This window comes from Arabidopsis lyrata (assembly GCF_000004255.2).
Source record: "Arabidopsis lyrata subsp. lyrata unplaced genomic scaffold ARALYscaffold_3, whole genome shotgun sequence".
Taxonomy (NCBI): domain Eukaryota; kingdom Viridiplantae; phylum Streptophyta; class Magnoliopsida; order Brassicales; family Brassicaceae; genus Arabidopsis; species Arabidopsis lyrata.
The window spans coordinates 12,931,178-12,948,546 of NW_003302553.1; the positions used below are offsets into that span (position 1 = coordinate 12,931,178).

General features: G+C 35.3%; 3 protein-coding genes and 2 long non-coding RNA genes across 14 annotated transcripts; 3 read left to right on the forward strand and 2 right to left on the reverse strand.

Moving 5' to 3' along the window:
* Positions 1–402: 402 nt before the first annotated feature.
* On the forward strand, positions 403–906 carry LOC110230091. Its single transcript, XM_021032079.1, has 2 exons — positions 403–668; positions 739–906. Exons 1-2 carry the CDS (start codon positions 403–405, stop codon positions 881–883), a joined length of 411 nt encoding a protein of 136 aa, XP_020887738.1. The 3' UTR covers positions 884–906.
* Positions 907–2,852: 1,946 nt separating this feature from the next.
* LOC110229773 lies at positions 2,853–3,253 on the forward strand. The gene is made up of 2 exons (XR_002333169.1): positions 2,853–3,042; positions 3,137–3,253. It is a non-coding gene; the product is annotated as an uncharacterized LOC110229773 (long non-coding RNA).
* Positions 3,254–3,302: 49 nt separating this feature from the next.
* On the reverse strand, positions 3,303–3,995 carry LOC9321781. Its single transcript, XR_002333168.1, has 2 exons — positions 3,828–3,995; positions 3,303–3,562 (listed from the first exon to the last, which is right to left on the reverse strand). It is a non-coding gene; the product is annotated as an uncharacterized LOC9321781 (long non-coding RNA).
* Positions 3,996–6,480: 2,485 nt separating this feature from the next.
* On the reverse strand, positions 6,481–9,755 carry LOC9321782 (calcium-dependent protein kinase 2). Of its 10 annotated transcripts, none has more exons than XM_021032751.1 (7): positions 9,036–9,754; positions 8,805–8,948; positions 8,568–8,720; positions 8,291–8,406; positions 8,048–8,138; positions 7,573–7,730; positions 6,481–6,954 (listed from the first exon to the last, which is right to left on the reverse strand). In XM_021032751.1, the coding sequence occupies exons 1-5, from the start codon at positions 9,574–9,576 to the stop codon at positions 8,121–8,123; spliced, it is 972 nt and encodes a 323-aa protein (XP_020888410.1). In that variant the 5' UTR covers positions 9,577–9,754; the 3' UTR covers positions 6,481–6,954; positions 7,573–7,730; positions 8,048–8,120. The 10 variants fall into 10 exon arrangements, with proteins under 10 accessions (XP_020888410.1, XP_020888409.1, XP_020888412.1 ...); XM_021032750.1 differs by having other exon boundaries at positions 6,481–7,229; XM_021032753.1 differs by having other exon boundaries at positions 7,537–7,730.
* LOC9321783 (acyl-protein thioesterase 1) lies at positions 9,727–10,575 on the forward strand (the record flags this gene model as incomplete). The annotated part of the gene is made up of 3 exons (XM_002883564.2): positions 9,727–9,860; positions 9,943–10,022; positions 10,264–10,575. Coding segments are annotated over 3 exons (387 nt in total), but the record flags the coding sequence as incomplete, so codon positions are not given.
* Positions 10,576–17,369: the final 6,794 nt, after the last annotated feature.

The window sequence follows — 17,369 nt, forward strand, 5'->3', positions numbered from 1 at the left end:
ATTAAATCTCGCTGGAACAGTTTCCGACGAAATTTCCGACAAATTATTAAATTTCGTCGGAAATTTCGTCGGAAATTGGTTACATTAATTTCTCGCGGATCTCGTAAATGTAGAGGGAAAGTTAATTGGTTTGAAATTCCCGCTGCATTTTTTTCCGACGAATTTCCGACAAAATGGTCGTCGGAAATTTTTACATATATACGACTCACAGATTTCTCACACTTCTCACACTTCAAACGACTTCAAACGACTTGGAAACACTTCAAACGTGATTATTCTCACACTTCTCACATCTTCTCACATTTCTCACATCTTAAGGTAAGATGTTTAGTTTTATTTTCTTCATAATTTTGTTTATAAAATTCAAAAGACTAATTATAAATTTTTTTTTTGATTAAGGAGATGGAAAATGGATCGTGGAGTGGATATATGGCGTATTGCAATGAACGTGGGTTTGCTCCGGATTTGAATCTTGGTTCCGAAACCCAACCACCGGAGGATTTTCCCATGGAGGACACGGAAGTTCCGGAGACGGAACCATTGGCGATGCCTACACGGAATGATGATGCAAATCCACTCGATTCTATGACGCTAGACCAATTACTCCGTGCTCCGGGTCGAGATAAATTGAAAAAGATCGACCCAAGCCGTATGCACGGAACAACTTGGTAAGAAATTGTATTATTTAATTTATAGTTTTACGTAGATAATCTTAATTAAATAATTTGGTAATTATAGGTATCGATTCGATAAAGGATTCACAAAGATTATCAAGAAAATCATGGAGAGCGATTTCCCCGATCCCGCTCCGAATATTACGTCGGTCTCCGGAGACACAAAGAAACGTTGGTTTAAGGCATTTGCGGTTAGTTTATTTAAATAAAATTTATGCTTTATTTACTTTGTTTATAATTGTAGCTAAAAAAATTAAATTTTAAAATTTTACAACACTAAAAATATATATATTTTAAATTGTTTAACATTGTAGCAAAAATTTAATTGGGATTATGGTCTTACGGGCGAAGTACAAGAAAAATTTGAGGAGATATGTGGGGTACGTTTATTGGATTATGTTTATGGATGGAAAAAGAAATGGCTTAACGGGAAAGAAAAGCCAAAATGGATGCGAGAAAACGTTTGGCAAGGGCTTATTGCATATTGGTTACAAGAGCAAAATAAGTCCCGTAGTGAAACTAATTCTCAAAATCGCAAGAGTGAACGCGGAGGCTATGGCATGGCTAAACATACTTGTGGATCAATGCCATATGTCCGGAAAAAGGAAAAAATGGTAAATAAAAATTTAAATTTTTTACATTTCAATTTGCATTATAATAAATTTTATTGTAAATTTTTAACTAATAAATATTTTAAATGCAAGCGTAATCCCGAAACCGGTGAGTATCCCGATATGGTGACATTCATGGAGGAGACTCACAAACGGAAATCGGACGGGACATTTGTTGATAAAAAAGCTGAGGCAATAGCTCGTCGATGTCGGGAGATGGAGAAAGAGAAACTCACACAATTGAGTCAACAATCAGACACGCCCGATGATTATCAACTCACCCAAGCAGAAAAAAACGATATTTTCCGATCGGTAAGTAATAGTAATTAAAATATTATAATTTAGATAATATGTTTTATTTCCTAACAACATTTTCATTATAATAGCAAGTTGAAGTTAAAAAAGGACGTAGATTTGGATACGGTTCCATTCCGTATGACGAAGACATGGGCGGAAGTTCGTCGTATTCACATGCACACGTGAATTGTCAAGCAAACGCAGCCGAAATCATCGAGTTGAAGACTCAATTAAAAGATTGTAAGTTTTGGATGGATACGATGGCCCGTCTTCATCCCGACATCGTTCCGCCTTCTCGCCAAGATCAACCCGGAAATCAAAATGAAACAAATAACGTTGACACTCTATTTGATAATATATAATATTTGCGTTTGTAATAATTTTTAGTTGTTTAAGAACTTATTAATGTTTAATTATGTTTTTTATATTATGTGGTGAATTTTATTTTTTTTATTTATGTTTTTATATAATATTTGTGTTTGTTTTATTGAATTATTACAATTAAATTAAATTAATATTATTTAATTTAATTTAATATATTTTTTTTTAATAAAATATAATATTTCGTCGGAAATTCATCGGAAAATAATAAAAAAATACGATTTGTCGGAAATTCGTCGGAAACTATTAAATATATTATTATATTATATTTTGTCGGAAATTCGTCGGAAACATCCATTCGTCGGAAATTCGTCGGAACGTTCCGACGAACTTCCGACGATTTGTGGTCGGAAAATCGTCGGAATCGTACTCGATCTTGCGGCGTCGTTTGTAGGAATCTCCTCGGAATGGCGTCGGAATATGCCGTCGGGATATCGTCGGCAATTTTCCGTCGCTATTCCGACGGACATTTCCGACACCTTTCCGACGGGCTTTCGACGAATATTTCCGACGATTTTCCGACAAATATTTCCGACGAATTTTCCGACAAATCATCTCGACAGAAATTTCCGACGAATTTCCGACGAATATTGTTTTCCGACCAGAGAATTCCGACAAACTTGGTGTAGTCGGAAATTCGTCGGAAATGGATGTTTCCGACGAATTTCCGACTATTTGGTTTGTCGGAATTTGCTATGTTTTCTTGTAGTGTTGTGAAATCATTTTCAATTATTCCTTGCAAATTTTGGTTTTTTGGTCTGGTTTTCAATAGATTAACCATGAGGAACTATAGTTAAAATCAAATATATGAAATGATATCTCTTCATAAATTCAAAACGGAAACATCCACTAATTTGCTCGGCCAAGTGCCGACACATTTTTAATAAAAGAAATAACACATTCGTATAAGAACCATGTGTGGCTAAAGGCAAGATTGTAGAGTACTCAAGTGTATTACTATGAAAAAGGGAAAAGACATGAGGAGAGAGGAGCAAGAGACCGTAGCAATAGAGCCGCTTATCCATGGTTCACAGCTGTTTGTTTGTTTACTCTTCATTATATATCTACCATTGTTGAAGGTATCAAAAACATATATGGATCAAGCTTCCTAGCTTCTCTAGCAAAGTGGTAAACATATATTTACTCTTTTTTTTTCTTTTTTTTTTGGGGTAGAGAACATAAAAGCTCAAGGGAATCTGATTATCATTGCTTTGCTTCCAAGTGTTTCCGTAGTAACCGGAAGAGAGGACGAGATCCTACACTAATTTCAAAAAGCCAATCTTTTTCTTAGATTTATAACTTTGAGTAGCTTTGTCTCATTTCTCTAGTAAGACGTAAGTGTTTTCTTGAAACCCTTTTTTTCATTACGTTATTACAAGGACAACATACATTAATACTTATAATAAAAGAAACCAACAGCTTCTACTTAACCCATTATTCCATAGGACTCACTCCTCTCCGTTACTTCTTCTTATTGGCGCCTGTCCCGGTGCCCGCTTTAGCCTCATGCCTGAAGTTCTCCTTCTTCCTCTCAGCCCTTGTTTCGAGACAACCCTCCCAATAGTCCAAGCCTTCTTGAGACGATCCCTCCGCCGAATCCTACAGAGAAATGCAAAACATGATGAGAGAGAGAGAGAGAGAGAGAGAGATCACTTTTTTGTTTCCGGTCTTCTTGTCATCACCGGCCTTCTTGTCCTCACTTCCGAGATCTTTCGATGGTGCGTTGCTAGCCATGCTTTAGATGTGCGAAATGAGAGATGTTTGATGTAAGAGATGTGAGAGATGTTTGATGTGTGAAATGAGAGATGTTGGAGTCTATATTTATAAGCAAAAAAAAATGTGTATGTAAGTGACATAGGCTTACGTAATCATAATGATGCCATGCATTTCAGAAACCAAGAAAATATCCTCTTTAAAGTCTGCTTTGTTCCATATGCAACTTTAATTTGAAAGTTTTTGAAAGTTGTTCCCCTGCAAGAGAGGCTATGGCTTGGATTTAGGACGTGGCTTAGCTTTCTAGGCGAGCTAGTTTAACTGAGTTATCCTTCATATCAAACTGAAAAGGCACATAAATAAATGGTAGCTTAGTTAAATACATGTTTAAGGTAAATGATGGACACATCTTAACGAAATCCATTCATCAAGTACAATCCAAGGAGACTAGTTAAGACATAGTAGAAGAAATACTAGTGAGATATAGTAGATTTTAGTGTGGAGATGTACCAAAGGAAAAAAACGAAAAAAAGTTGAATTCAAACTAGTAAATATTAGGCCTTTAATACCCAAAATGGCCGAAACCACAAAGCCTTTTAACAAGGAGCTTCACGTATCCCACATCGGAAGAATGAGAGAATCTGGTAGTGCACGCGAGACTTAAAATGTAAATAAACCGACTTTACTCTGCTCTTCAATAGTGCACGCATCCATTTAGTCAGTACATATTTGAAATATATATTCTTCCGCCTTTTTTTTTGAGAATTCCAGTTGCTTTTGCCTATTTTAGGAGAGGGTTCTGCCTTCTGGTGGATCCAACATTAACTAGTCTCGAAAAAATTAGAGGTATTAGTACTAGCCAATTACATTTTTAAAGTCCTCTCTCTCTTTTTTGTCCGAAGTGGTTATAGAAGTAACAACGAAGATTCTGCTGATATATCTTTTGAAGGTGGTTAGTCCTTTGTGATTACTGTTCAGAAACCTAACACAAACTTAATAAGCTTTAGTTCTTGGACAATTACCTTATAGCCTCGTTCCCTTATAGCTTCATTCATGGCACACCGATTGGCTACGGAAAAATAAAAAAATAAGTAATGAAGTTGTTGTTGAATCTTCCCCAACCCATTTGGCAGAATCTTCCCCAACCCATTTGGTGCTTGAATTATCAAGTTTTTAAGAGATGTTGATGTGATGAAGGACAGAGCTGTCGCTTGAAGCTCCGTTGTTCTTTCCAACTTCATAATCACGTACAATCCTTAAGTAGCTCACTTGGTATATTAAGAGAAAGTATGAAGAGAATATTTTATTTTAAACATGTTACATTATTTCTAGAGTATGAAGAGAATATCAAACATAATTTAGGTAGTGAGTCAAATTTTATTTTATTTATTGCTAACATTATCAATTAATCAATTTATTCTTTTCCAGTTGACGACCTATTATAACAAACTCAAAGTAAAGAGGTTTAAATACGTAAACAAATTGAGATAACATTACATGTAAAAGTGAATTTTTAAATTCGAGAGATATCCAAGAAAACAACTTTGTTTATGATCATGAAGACTCCTCGCAATCATCTTATTGCTTAGGTTTTGTGCATGTTTAATTTAATGATATCTCTTCATAAATTCAAAACGGAAACATCCACTAATTTGCTCGGCCAAGTGCCGACACATTTAATAAAAGAAATAACACATTCGTATAAGAACCATGTGTAGTACTTGAACAATAAACGAACATAAATTGGATACTGTCAGTGTGAAAAAAAAGTTAGATTTATCCGATTAAAGAGACATAAATTGGGGTTTATCTTCCGATTTTCGGGTATATGGATAGCTGTTGATTAGCTCGTTTATGTTCCTTTTTCAAAATCCCCAATTCCCCAACATAAATTTCTCCGTTTAAAGCATAAGAAAAAAGGTTAGTAAGAAAGAAAGAAGCACTTGGAAATACTCTTTTGGCTTTGGGATCAATGCCCTGGATGGAGCACATAATACAGGTTCCATTTGGATGGATGGATCATCCAACGATGAGAGATCCAACGGTCCTAAAGAACTTCTCAAAATCAAAATGCTATTACACGTAGGAAAGAAAGAAGAATCTCGATGTGAAGCAAAAGAGACGACGGTGATCGATAGGGGACCATATCAACTTGCAATGTTTGCACTACAAATAAATGCCACGTGAAATCCTACACGACAGCTAAGTTGCGAAGTACTGGTGTGTGATGTGGTCCATTGGCGTGAGATGAGAATCGGACGGCTTTGAGCCAATGTCGTGAAGGGTCGGAGAAAGAATAAGAACCGTTGGATAGATCTGCTAAAAATAGACGGACAGGGTCCACGTCAAGACGTAATGGGAAGGGGACCTCGTTGCCCAAAATAGAAAGATGGAGTTATCGTCAAACAAGTCACGTCTGGGTTTATTGAGTGGGGTTAAGTTTTTGGACCAGTCTCTCTACTTTTTTTTCACCCCTCCTCCTCTACAATATATAGTAAGTTACTGTTGTCACAGACTCTTAGTCATTATGCAATAAAAGGTTTTCACTTTTCAGCGTCCAAAAAAAAAATTGGTTCATACTTCATACTATGCCGTAATTAATTTATCCAAACTACTAATGAAATGTTATTTAGAAACTCATGTAGATCTTATTAAAGTGTTGTATCACTATACACTAATAAATTTTATTTCAGTTTCATAACTAATTATAAGCACATAAACTATTTAACATAAAGTCAAAAATCCCCAATAACATAAATTTCCTGTTCACATAAACGAGCTATTTAACAGAAAACAGAAAAGTATAAACAAAAAAAGGAAGCTCGGTTTATTCTTATACTTCCTGTTCATTAGCATCATCAATCAGATCACAACACCATAATAAGATCAAACACCAATAATGGTTTTAAAATAGCTTTTTTTACCTCTGCTATAAAATGACGAACATCTCCAATGGTAAGAACCATGTGGAGGCTCTCACAAATTTTTTAAACATAAATTTTGCATAATTTAAAGTTAAGAGCTTCTATTGAAATACAAAATCTTTTCCTCCTCCAATGGTAAAACTTTCGTTAGGGGTTCTTTAAAATTCATGATCATCGACTCATATATTTCATATATAAAACAATGGAAGAAGCTCTTGTTGATTTTGGATTTGTAATCTGAAAACTAATGTTTCAGAGAAATGCTAATGCTGTTCGCTAAACCCATCTTCACAGGTCCTCCCATTATGCTCTCTGCATCATTACCACAAACTAGTTGTAGTCTATTCACCCATCCTGCAACAATGTTTCAATGTTTTAAAAGTAGCTCGATCAGTCAATCAACAAGAAGTAGAGATTTCAATATATAACTCATCACTTCCAAGCTTGGAAAACAAGAAAAAATGTTGTGTTTTGTAAAACAAGAAGTGTTGTTTGTGTCTTTGTAAAACAAGAATAAGTGTTCTGCTTAATGTTACCACATCTTCCTGTTCTTCCTCAAGCACCGGTTACTACATTTATCATGTGAACAACACTAAAACTTGCTTCTTCTTTTTTCAACCTAATCCACCCTGCAGAAAGATGGCTACATGTATAATGAACATATCCAATTCCAAACCAATCCTCCTAGAATCTAAATCCTACACGACACAAGTCACTGGTTTTTGAACACCTTTCACCACTAAAAACCAAGACAGACCTCAATTCTTACATGCTAAGTTCATGCAACACCACTAAATCAATAAGATCACTCTCTCACAATGCTAAGTTCTTCCTCCAATACGCATTAGCTGCCGCAACAACATTCAATTTCTCTTTCAATTTGATTCCTCTTTTCTTGCCCCTATTGGTGTTCAGCCAAGCTAATCTCAAGCTTACCAATAACCAAATCAAACCATCAAATTGGAGACAAACCGGGATCATTTTGGGATCGAGAGTTCGCTGAATTGAACCGGGATCACCACCGGAGTCAACAGCGAGACGAGCAAGCTCGAGAACCGATTCCGGTGGCCACCAGATTAGAGAATTCTCCTCTTCAAACTTACTCAGCTTCTCAACGGCGTCAATTTTACCTGAACAGAGTCCAGTACGAAGCGAACATCGTCCCAATTCGGGTTTAGATTTATCCGATTTGAAAGGGACGAGGCTTTATGTTAGTGAATTCTTATACTTCCTGTTCCTTAGATCTAACTTTTTTTTAACATAAACGAGCTAATCGGATAAATCTAACTCTTTTTTTCACATAAACGAGCTAATCAACAGAAAACAGAAAAGAGTATTTAAGTTGGTCATGAGTTTGGAATCCAGAGTAAAGGAAAAGAGCAAAAGAGACCTGATTTGCTAAGAGTTCAGACAAATCTGACTAGTATTCTTGGGTTAAAAGACTTACAGCTTGCATTAGATCAAGAATTTCTGACTCTTTGAGATTGGCACCAACTCGTTTTAGTCCTGCTTTCAGTTCTTCAAAAGTTATCTGACCACTGTTGTCTGTGTCAATCATCTTGAACATTTCTTTTAAACCGGCTATTTCTTCTTCGGATAAGACAAGTTGAAAAAAAGGCCAAACTTATTCTATCTTCTGTTCTGTGTTTCTTTTGTTGGGATCTTGTTTAGAGTTAGAAAGATAACTTACTCTAAGAGCCATTTTCTTGAACTTGTTCATTGCAGAAAATTGCTTCATACGGCTCAGAACAGCAGAGTCCAGAGGTTTATCTGGAGCCACACCGTCAATCTGTACCCATGGATGACCTGTTCATAGACAAAACGCCTTGAGAAGAAGCACAACGGTGAAATTCAAATAGGACAATGTATTTAGAAAATCAGCTAGCATATGTTTGTTAGAAGATATACCAGTTTATGCTCTGTGCTCAATAGAATTAAGATGAATGATTTAGACTTAAATAACTTACATAATACTTGATGTGCGGTTAGTCTTCGCGTGGGGTCCCGAACAAGCATTTTCCTCACCAAGTCTTTTGCACTTTCAGAGATGCTTGGCCATGGATCAGATGAAAAGTCAAGATCTCCATGAAGGACCTGCTCGAAAATACCTTGTTCGGTTTCTGCATATTTCATGGAAAACAAATTTGCTTCAGAGCCTAACAAGAACAATCAGATGCATTTATCTACATTGCAACGTCTCTTACCGGCCCAAAAAGGAGGAACTCCGCTTAACAAAATGTAAACAATCACACCAGCACTCCACACATCTGATTCAGGACCATAACGCTTTCTAAGAACTTCTGGAGCTACATAATACGGACTACCAACAACATCTGTAAAAACCTCATCTGCAAAAGTGGAAGGAATAGTATTCCAAAATCGAACATAGAAGTTGTAAATTAAATGATCAAAGACAAGTTACCATAAATACGAACCTGGCTTAAAGAACATTGAGAGTCCAAAGTCGATCGTTTTCAAGAGGGAATCTTCCTCTTTACTAACGAATAGAAAATTCTCGGGCTTGAGGTCTCGATGCATAACACCAAGAGAGTGACAAGCCTCTAAAACCCCAACAATGGTTCTCGCAAGCTCAGCAGCTTTCCTCTCAGTGTAATGTCCACGTTGAATAATTCTATCAAAAAGCTCGCCACCCGAACACAACTCCATCACAAGGTGTACCGCAGCAACATCCTCATAAGCGCCTTTAATAGATATAACATTTGGATGACCAGCCAAGTGATGCATTATCTGAATCTCCCTTCTCACATCTTCAACGTCCTCATCCGTCAAAAGCTTCCTCTTGGAAATCGACGTACACGCATACTCGTTCCCCGTACCTTTCTCAAGGCATAAAAACGTCGTCCCAAATTGGCCTTGTCCAAGTTTCCTTCCCAATGAATAGAACTCTTTAAAGTTTTCAGTTTTCCTCTGCAACACTGACTCAGTTCTAAGCCCTGCACTGGACACTCTCCTCATATGTTTAGGCTTCTGAGGTTCAGGTTTCGTCTCCGGCTTGGTTTCAGACGTTGTTTCTGGTTTTGTTGTCTCTTGCTTGGATTCAGACTTTGTTTATTCTTAATATTTCGATTGGGGATGCTAATTAATGAACAGGAAGTATGAGAATAAATTCAGTTAGTCGGTGCAGCGACATCTCTGTATTCTGCAACTTGTTTTGCTCTCGGTAAATATGGAAATGGCAATCCGTACCCTATCAATTTAAGCACAATCATAGGCTTAAGCGGCTGGCTTCCTTGTGCAAAGTATGTTTACCTCTTCTCGTTACGTTCTCCTAGTTTAAATTGGGATATTGGAGTCACCTTGGTGCGTATATTTTTCTCAAAGGACATTGGGTGGCAAACTAGAAGAGGAACAGATCAAGAACCGAGCTGCATCGTTGCCCATTATAGTCTGTCATGGAAAAGGTAATTGTACATATTACATTACCCTTACTTTCTGAACTGTTTCACTTCTCAGTATTTTTTAATATGGCTATAAATGCATTTAATATTCTCAAAGAAAAATAGTCTCATGAGCTATACCAGTTTACTTCTGGTTATTCAAATTGTTCCATAACACTGATTCAAGTAAAAGAAGGGTTACATTTTTAAGATTTTATTTTCTTCCTGTTCTTATGTTGATTCATCTACGTAATTTGGTTTCCAGCTGATGATGTGGTACCGTTCAAGTTTGGGGAGAAATCTTCACAGGCCTTGCTTTCAAATGGGTTTAAGAAGGTCACCTTTAAACCTTACAGTGCACTTGGTCACTACACAATCCCGCAGGAGATGGATGAGTTGTGTACGTGGTTGACATCCACCCTCGGCCTCGAAGGTTGATGCTTTTCGATGATGTAGCTTTCTGATGAAAACCCTTGAACTCTTGAGAGTCTGATTGATTTGAATGTTCACAATGTTTCATTGGAATATTTGTGTAAGACAAATTCGTCTAGTAGTAAATCTTCTCCTTTGGCACGTCCGAACACACCGTTAATCGACCATCAATAGACGCAGAAGAACACACTGGTTCGAAGTTCGAACCGTTCACCAGACGGTTGTTCATCATCTGGCAAATTCCAATGTTCCATGGATCCTTAATATTCTGAAGTCAGAGTCTTATACTTAAAAATTGATTAATTTAAAAAACTTCAGAGTAGGCGCCGACAGTTGCGCATCAATAAAGTAACCAATTGCAAAGTTTACACGTGTCTGGAGCATAGCTTGACACGTGTGAGGACGAGACTCGTCTGAATCATCGTTGCTCATTTCTCACTTCTGTGTGGGAGCCCTTACCTAACATCATCATCAAACGCGAAACAATGGGCTAGTGTAACCAACTTGTTAGTCGGGTAAGAACCAACTATTTAACATTAACTAAATCACAGTTGCAGTTTCTTTGTCATGCTCTCGTAAAGCTTTAGTGTGCTTATCGCATCCAAGGCAGAATATGAAATCCAAGCCTCTCGATCTTCTCGCTGAAGCTCTTCGACAGAGGGAATGACAACCATTTTCCCTTCAGATCCATCTTTTTTCAGTTTCCGTTTACCAAAAATAGTCTTCATCGAAATTTTACCAAGGAACTCAACTTCCTCCGTCTGTGTGCCCCCAAGAACTTTTTATAGGTTTATGAGAATGTGTTATTCATTATAATGTGATTGTTACAATATACCCTTATTATATACATACTCTACACGCCCCCTCAAGATGGAGGGAGTTTCGTCACTCCAATCTTGTCAAACAATTGATGAAACCGAGAGCGAGCTAACGGCTTCGTAAGAGCATCTGCAAGTTGATCATTTGTAGACACATGAGTGACCCGCAAGGCTCCAGACCTAACATTGTCACGAATGAAATGGTAGTCCAATGCGAGGTGTTTCATCCTCGAGTGGAAGACGGGATTAGCGGAGAGATACGTAGCCCCTATAATGTCGTAGTAAACAACCGGTGTAGTAGGGAGCGTCACCCCAAGTTCAGTTAGAAGAGAACAAACCCAGCGTATCTCAGAAGCGGTGTTGGCAACAGCCCGGTATTCTGCTTCGGTAGAGGATCTAGCGACGCCTTTTTGTTTCTTTGAAGACCACGCAATCGGAGTCTTTCCAAGATACAAAATGTAAGCATTGGTAGAGACCCAATCATCAGTGTCACGTGCCCAATCTGCGTCTGAATACGCATGAAGAGAGATAGGTGAATTAGCATGGAGGTAGATACCGTGAGAGATCGTACCGGAGAGATAGCGCAATAAGCGCTTGACGGCTTGCCAATGCAAATCAGTGGGACGATGCATAAACTGAGAGAGACGGTTGACTACATAGGCGATATCCGGTCTCGTGAAGCTCAAATATTGAAGGCTGCCAAGCACAGTTCTATAGTCTCGCGGATCATCAAGGATGTTGCCCGAATCAAGTGTGAGCTTAGGATTCGGTGCCATTGGAGTCGTAACTGGATTGGCGTCTAACATATTTGTTTTCGTCAGCAGGTCAAGAAGATATTTCCTTTGCATTAAATGGAGACCACGAGATGTCCGAGTAGCTTCTATTCCCAGAAAATATGATAAATCTTTAGGGTCCTTGAGTGAGAATCTATTCGCCAAAGCGGTGATAAAATCGGAGATCAAGGCTGGACGCGAGCCCGTGACAATGATGTCGTCCACATAAACCAAGATATAGACAATGTCAGCACCTTGGATATAGATGAAAACCGACGTATCTGCGAGAGAATTAGAAAACCCGGCACTACATATAAATGTTTTGAGTTCTTGGTACCACGCTCGGGGTGCTTGCTTTAAACCGTATAACGCCTTCTCCAAATGGTTAAAGTGAGAAAGTAAAAGAGTTTAAACTTCAGTTCCCTAACCATTTGGAGAACATCTTAACGAAATCTATTCATCAAGTACAATCCAAGGAGACTAGTTAAGACATAGTAGAAGAAATACTAGTGAGATATAGTAGTTTTTAATGTGGAGATGTACCAAAGGAAAAGAAAACGAAAAAAAGTTGAATTCAAACTAGTAAATATTGGGCCTTTAATACCCAAAATGGCCGAAACCACAAAGCCTTTTAACAAGGAGCTTCACGTATCCCACATCGGAAGAATGAGAGAGTCTGGTAGTGCACGCGAGACATAAAATGTAAATAAACCGACTTGACTCTGCTCTTCAATAGTGCACGCATCCATTTCGTTAAGATGTTCTCCCAATGGTTAAAGTGAGAAAGTAAAAGAGTTTAAACTTCAGTTCCCTAACCATTTGGAGAACATCTTAACGAAATCTATTCATCAAGTACAATCCAAGGAGACTAGTTAAGACATAGTAGAAGAAATACTAGTGAGATATAGTAGATTTTAGTGTAGAGATGTACCAAAGGAAAAGAAAACAAAAAAAAGTTGAATTCAAACTAGTAAATATTAGGCCTTTAATACCCAAAATGGCCGAAACCACAAAGCCTTTTAACAAGGAGCTTCACGTATCCCACATCGGAAGAATGAGAGAATCTGGTAGTGCACGCGAGACTTAAAATGTAAATAAACCGACTTTACTCTGCTCTTCAATAGTGCACGCATCCATTTAGTCAGTGCATATTTGAAATATATATTCTTCCGCCTTTTTTTTTTAGAATTCCAGTTGCTTTTGCCTATTTTAGGAGAGGGTTCTGCCTTCGGGTGGATCCAACATTAACTAGTCTCGAAAAAATTAGAGGTATTAGTACTAGCCAATTACATTTTTAAAGTCCTCTCTCTCTTTTTTGTCCGAAATGGTTATAGAAGTAACAACGAAGATTCTGCTGATATATCTTTTGAAGGTGGTTAGTCCTTTGTGATTACTGTTCAGAAACCTAACACAAACTTAATAAGCTTTAGTTCTTGGACAATTACCTTATAGCTACGTTCCCTTATAACTTATCAGTTATATCTATATGCAAACTCCAATCAGTCAAAGGGTCGTCATTAGCTTGGATCAATGAGTTAATCATGGTGTATAAACCGCTACAACAACTCTTTGTCTTTCAGAGGAGTGGGAACTATGGAGAAAGCGTTCAATGCAGAATAAGGTAGAGGTAAGTGTGATACTACTCGAAGTGCAGCTGTAGAGTCAAAAGATGCAGAATCAACGGGTCATAACTTAGCTATGCATGGATTTTAATAACATGTTAGTCAATGGCTACTTGTTAATTTGTGATTTACTCAGCTAAGCCTTAAATTTGGTCTAAGGTTAATTACAAATTCTATGCACAAGCATTTAGTCTTCGTCTTGCGATCCCTGTATTTAAGCCTGGTGTTTGGTGTTTCAGGTAAGACTGCAAATGTTCCCGTTGCTTGCACTGTGGGATTGTAGATTTACTCTGACCTCTATGTGTAGCAGGAGAGTTAATTTTTCTTCTGTCTTCTCTGCAATTATAGTTAGCATGCTATTAGTCGAGGTTAAGATGCTGTTTAGGCTTGAGTTCAAGAAGTTTTAACAACCTGGTCTCAAGAAAAAACTGCTATTACCTAGGGACGTTCTTAATATGTGATGTGCTTCAAAATTCTTCCAGCAGCTAATGCTATGCCAGCATCAACTTTAAGACCCTTTGCTAATTGCAATGCCCTTCTCTTTCACGGGCTGTTGAAGCAGAAAGCCAAGAGCTGGAGCTAGATATCTCAAGTTTGGGAGCTGTGAATACTGTGTTTTTTGCAGCTTTGTTTAGGTTTGTTTCTTTTGACGTGGACTTCTGTTCGTTTTCTAAGTCCCCTTTTATGTGAAGCTGAGTATTTATTCTGAAACTTCCGATGAATTAGCAAACTTGGTGTACCGATAAAAACATATGTATCTGCAACTTTTTTGGAGGTTTACTATATGTTAACTTGCGGTTTAAGTAACAAATTCGCTGATGTGAAGGCAAGGTTTCAGGTTTTGATGTTTTGGTTTTACAGATTTTGCACTCAAGAAGAACAAAGATCCAAAGAACAACAAAGAGGAAGAGGAAACTTGCTTGGGAAGCTCTTGTTTCTCTCTTCTCTAGAACTCTCTTTACTTGTCTTTTCTCACCTACCACCCCACTTTCTCTTGATACAATGTGAACATATACTCCCTCTATTCCTAGAAGATTGTTTTTTCTAGCTTAAGGTATAAAATGCTTATAATTATTGGATGTTTAATTTCCTATATGTTAACTTGTGATTTAAGTAACAAAATCGATGTAGTTGAGCTTCTAACGAGAAGTGAGTGTTTTTAGGTTTCGTTAATTTGTAAACATTTGAGTTTAATTTTGCTTAACATGACATTCACAAATATGCTATGCTTCTATGTTGATTGTCTGCCTTAAGAGACTAAAAGATAGTACAGTAAAACCTCTATAAATTAATAATATTGGGACTAGCAAATTTTATTAATTTAGAGAGGTATTAATTTATCAATAAATTAATAATTATTAATTTATAGAGAGATTTTTTTAATTTTGTAATTTCTTAAAAACATTTCTATCTAAAAATAAATTTTTTCTTTATAAGTAATATCTTTTAAAAACTAATTACAAGTAGAGAAGCAATTATTAAATTTTTAAAAATAACACAAAATTTTTTCGAATAATAGTCATATTTTATTAAATTTTTTACATAGAATATTTTAAATATATACCATAGTAATTCAAATATGACATATATAAATTTATATTATATATATATATATTGATAAGTTTATACAATTATTAATTTATGATATCGATGAGACCATATGTTTATATGAGATTTTCAAAAAAATTATTATCTTATTAATTTATCGATTTATGTCATATTTTACACTGGTCCCAACTCGGGACCGGAAGAATTTATTAATTTAGAGAGGTTATTAATTTATAGAGGTTTTACTGTATATTGTTTCTTTTGTAGTGGTTTGACTATTTTTACTGAATGACTATGTGTTAGAGGTTTCTTTGATATCAAATGTTTGATCTTTTTAAGAAACTGAGAGGGGAAACACTCGAAAACAGAGTTCAACGTAGAAACAAAAATAGAGAGGAACAGACTCCAAACTAATACAAGAGCAAACCAAACAAGAATCAAGTAATTTATAATTTAAGTACGTAAATCTTATATGAATTACGAAATTAAGGAAATGGTTTTAAAAAAACCTTGCCTTTTCTAAAAACATATAAAAAACCTTCAATTTTTTTTGTGTGGATTTTGAAACTCTTATCTTTTCATAAATAGTAAAATAAACCCTCATATTTAATAATAAACTCAACTAAAATTCAAAAAATAATTGTTATATTAAAACATCAATATACCTAAAACACACACAATAATTTACGATTTATGTTTTTCAAATTCGAGTTTGCGATATATATTTCTAAAATTAAAGTTTTTGCGATATTAAAATTTATTCACCAATCTAGTTGAGATTAGGCAAATCAGTTTTTAAGTAATGATTAACTAAATGTAATTCATATTATATTTTTTTAAAAATCTTAATTTATATATATTTATATGTATATAGAAATAATAGAAATTGTTCGGAATGCCCTTTTTGGATACCTCTTTTGGTCATTTTCAATTTTGTCCTCTTTTTATTTTAAATGGCCATTTTACCTCTATTTGAAAAATACTTAAGTCAACAAAATAAAAAATTAAATTTTCCCGCCAAAAATATATATAAGGGTTTATAAATGATCTACAAGGGGTTTTAAGGGATTGAGGAAAAATTTTGGCGGGAAAAAATAATTTTTTTTGCGGGAAAATTATATCTTCTCGTTATCTGTTCTCACTCAAAGAAGATTTTGTATATAAAAGGGGGTATTTTTGAAGATAGATAACAAAAAAGGTTATTTCTGTGGGTTTTGAAACTCTTATCTTTTCATAAATGGTAAAATAAACCCTCATCTTTAATAGCAAATTCAACTAAAATTAAAAAAAAATCGTTATATTAAAACATCGATATATATATATATATATATATATATAAACAAAACGCAATAATTTACGATTTATGTTTCTCAAATTCGAGTTTGCGATTTATATATCACTCGTAATAAAACTTGTTTGGTTTCATGTTGGTGAATTTTCGTAACACAACCGAATAAAACTTCATTTAGTTAACTTGTTTGTGACTTAAAAATTTTTAATCTAGAAAAAGATTGTAAACTAGAATTTTAGTGGAAAAAAATCTTAAATCAAATTGTTTATATTAATATATGAATTAGTAGAGTTTATTAATTAGAGTTTAATTTTAGCGTTTAATAGATTTTTGTTTTTATAATTAAATTGCATAAAATAGTATTTGACTTGTTTATCCTTAATGATTTGAATTAATTTACTCTATAAAATTTTATTTTAATGACATTCTTAAGTAAATTCTTACAAAGGGGAAGGTTAATTAAGGGTAATTGTAAATTGTACTCCCCAAATAATAGTATAGGATTTCTTATTTTTACTTCATTTTTAATTTAGTTTTGAAATTGAAAAAAAAAAAAAAAGATAACTACTTATATCATCCAAAATATCTTTATGTTAGATATAGAATGTATTTTTAATTATACAACCCTAAAACGTTTCAATAAAATAACTATTCATTTTTATTTCACATTCTTTTTTGCTATACATTATAACTATTCATCATAATAAATTGAATTTTACTATCCAAATTTTATTCCTCCTCATAATAAATTGTTTTTTACATTTTAACTATTCATCATAATAAGTTGAATTTTACTATTCTTTAAATTACGATCCAAAGCCATCGGTGGATCTTATATTTCTTCGCCATTGGAGTTCTCAAAATGCTTCAGATTCTTTGTTAAATGA

Excerpts from the sequence above, each read along its gene's own strand:
- LOC9321782 (XM_021032746.1), bottom strand. The coding sequence starts at position 9,576 with ATGAGGAGAGTGTCCAGTGCAGGGCTTAGAACTGAGTCAGTGTTGCAG. Across the intron at positions 8,949-9,035 it reads CTCAATGTTCTTTAAGCCAG|ATGAGGTTTTTACAGATGTT; the intron begins GTTCGTATTTAT and ends CCACTTTTGCAG. Across the intron at positions 8,721-8,804 it reads AGTTCCTCCTTTTTGGGCCG|AAACCGAACAAGGTATTTTC; the intron begins GTAAGAGACGTT and ends TGAAATATGCAG.
- LOC110230091 (XM_021032079.1), top strand. The coding sequence starts at position 403 with ATGGAAAATGGATCGTGGAGTGGATATATGGCGTATTGCAATGAACGT. Across the intron at positions 669-738 it reads CGTATGCACGGAACAACTTG|GTATCGATTCGATAAAGGAT; the intron begins GTAAGAAATTGT and ends TGGTAATTATAG.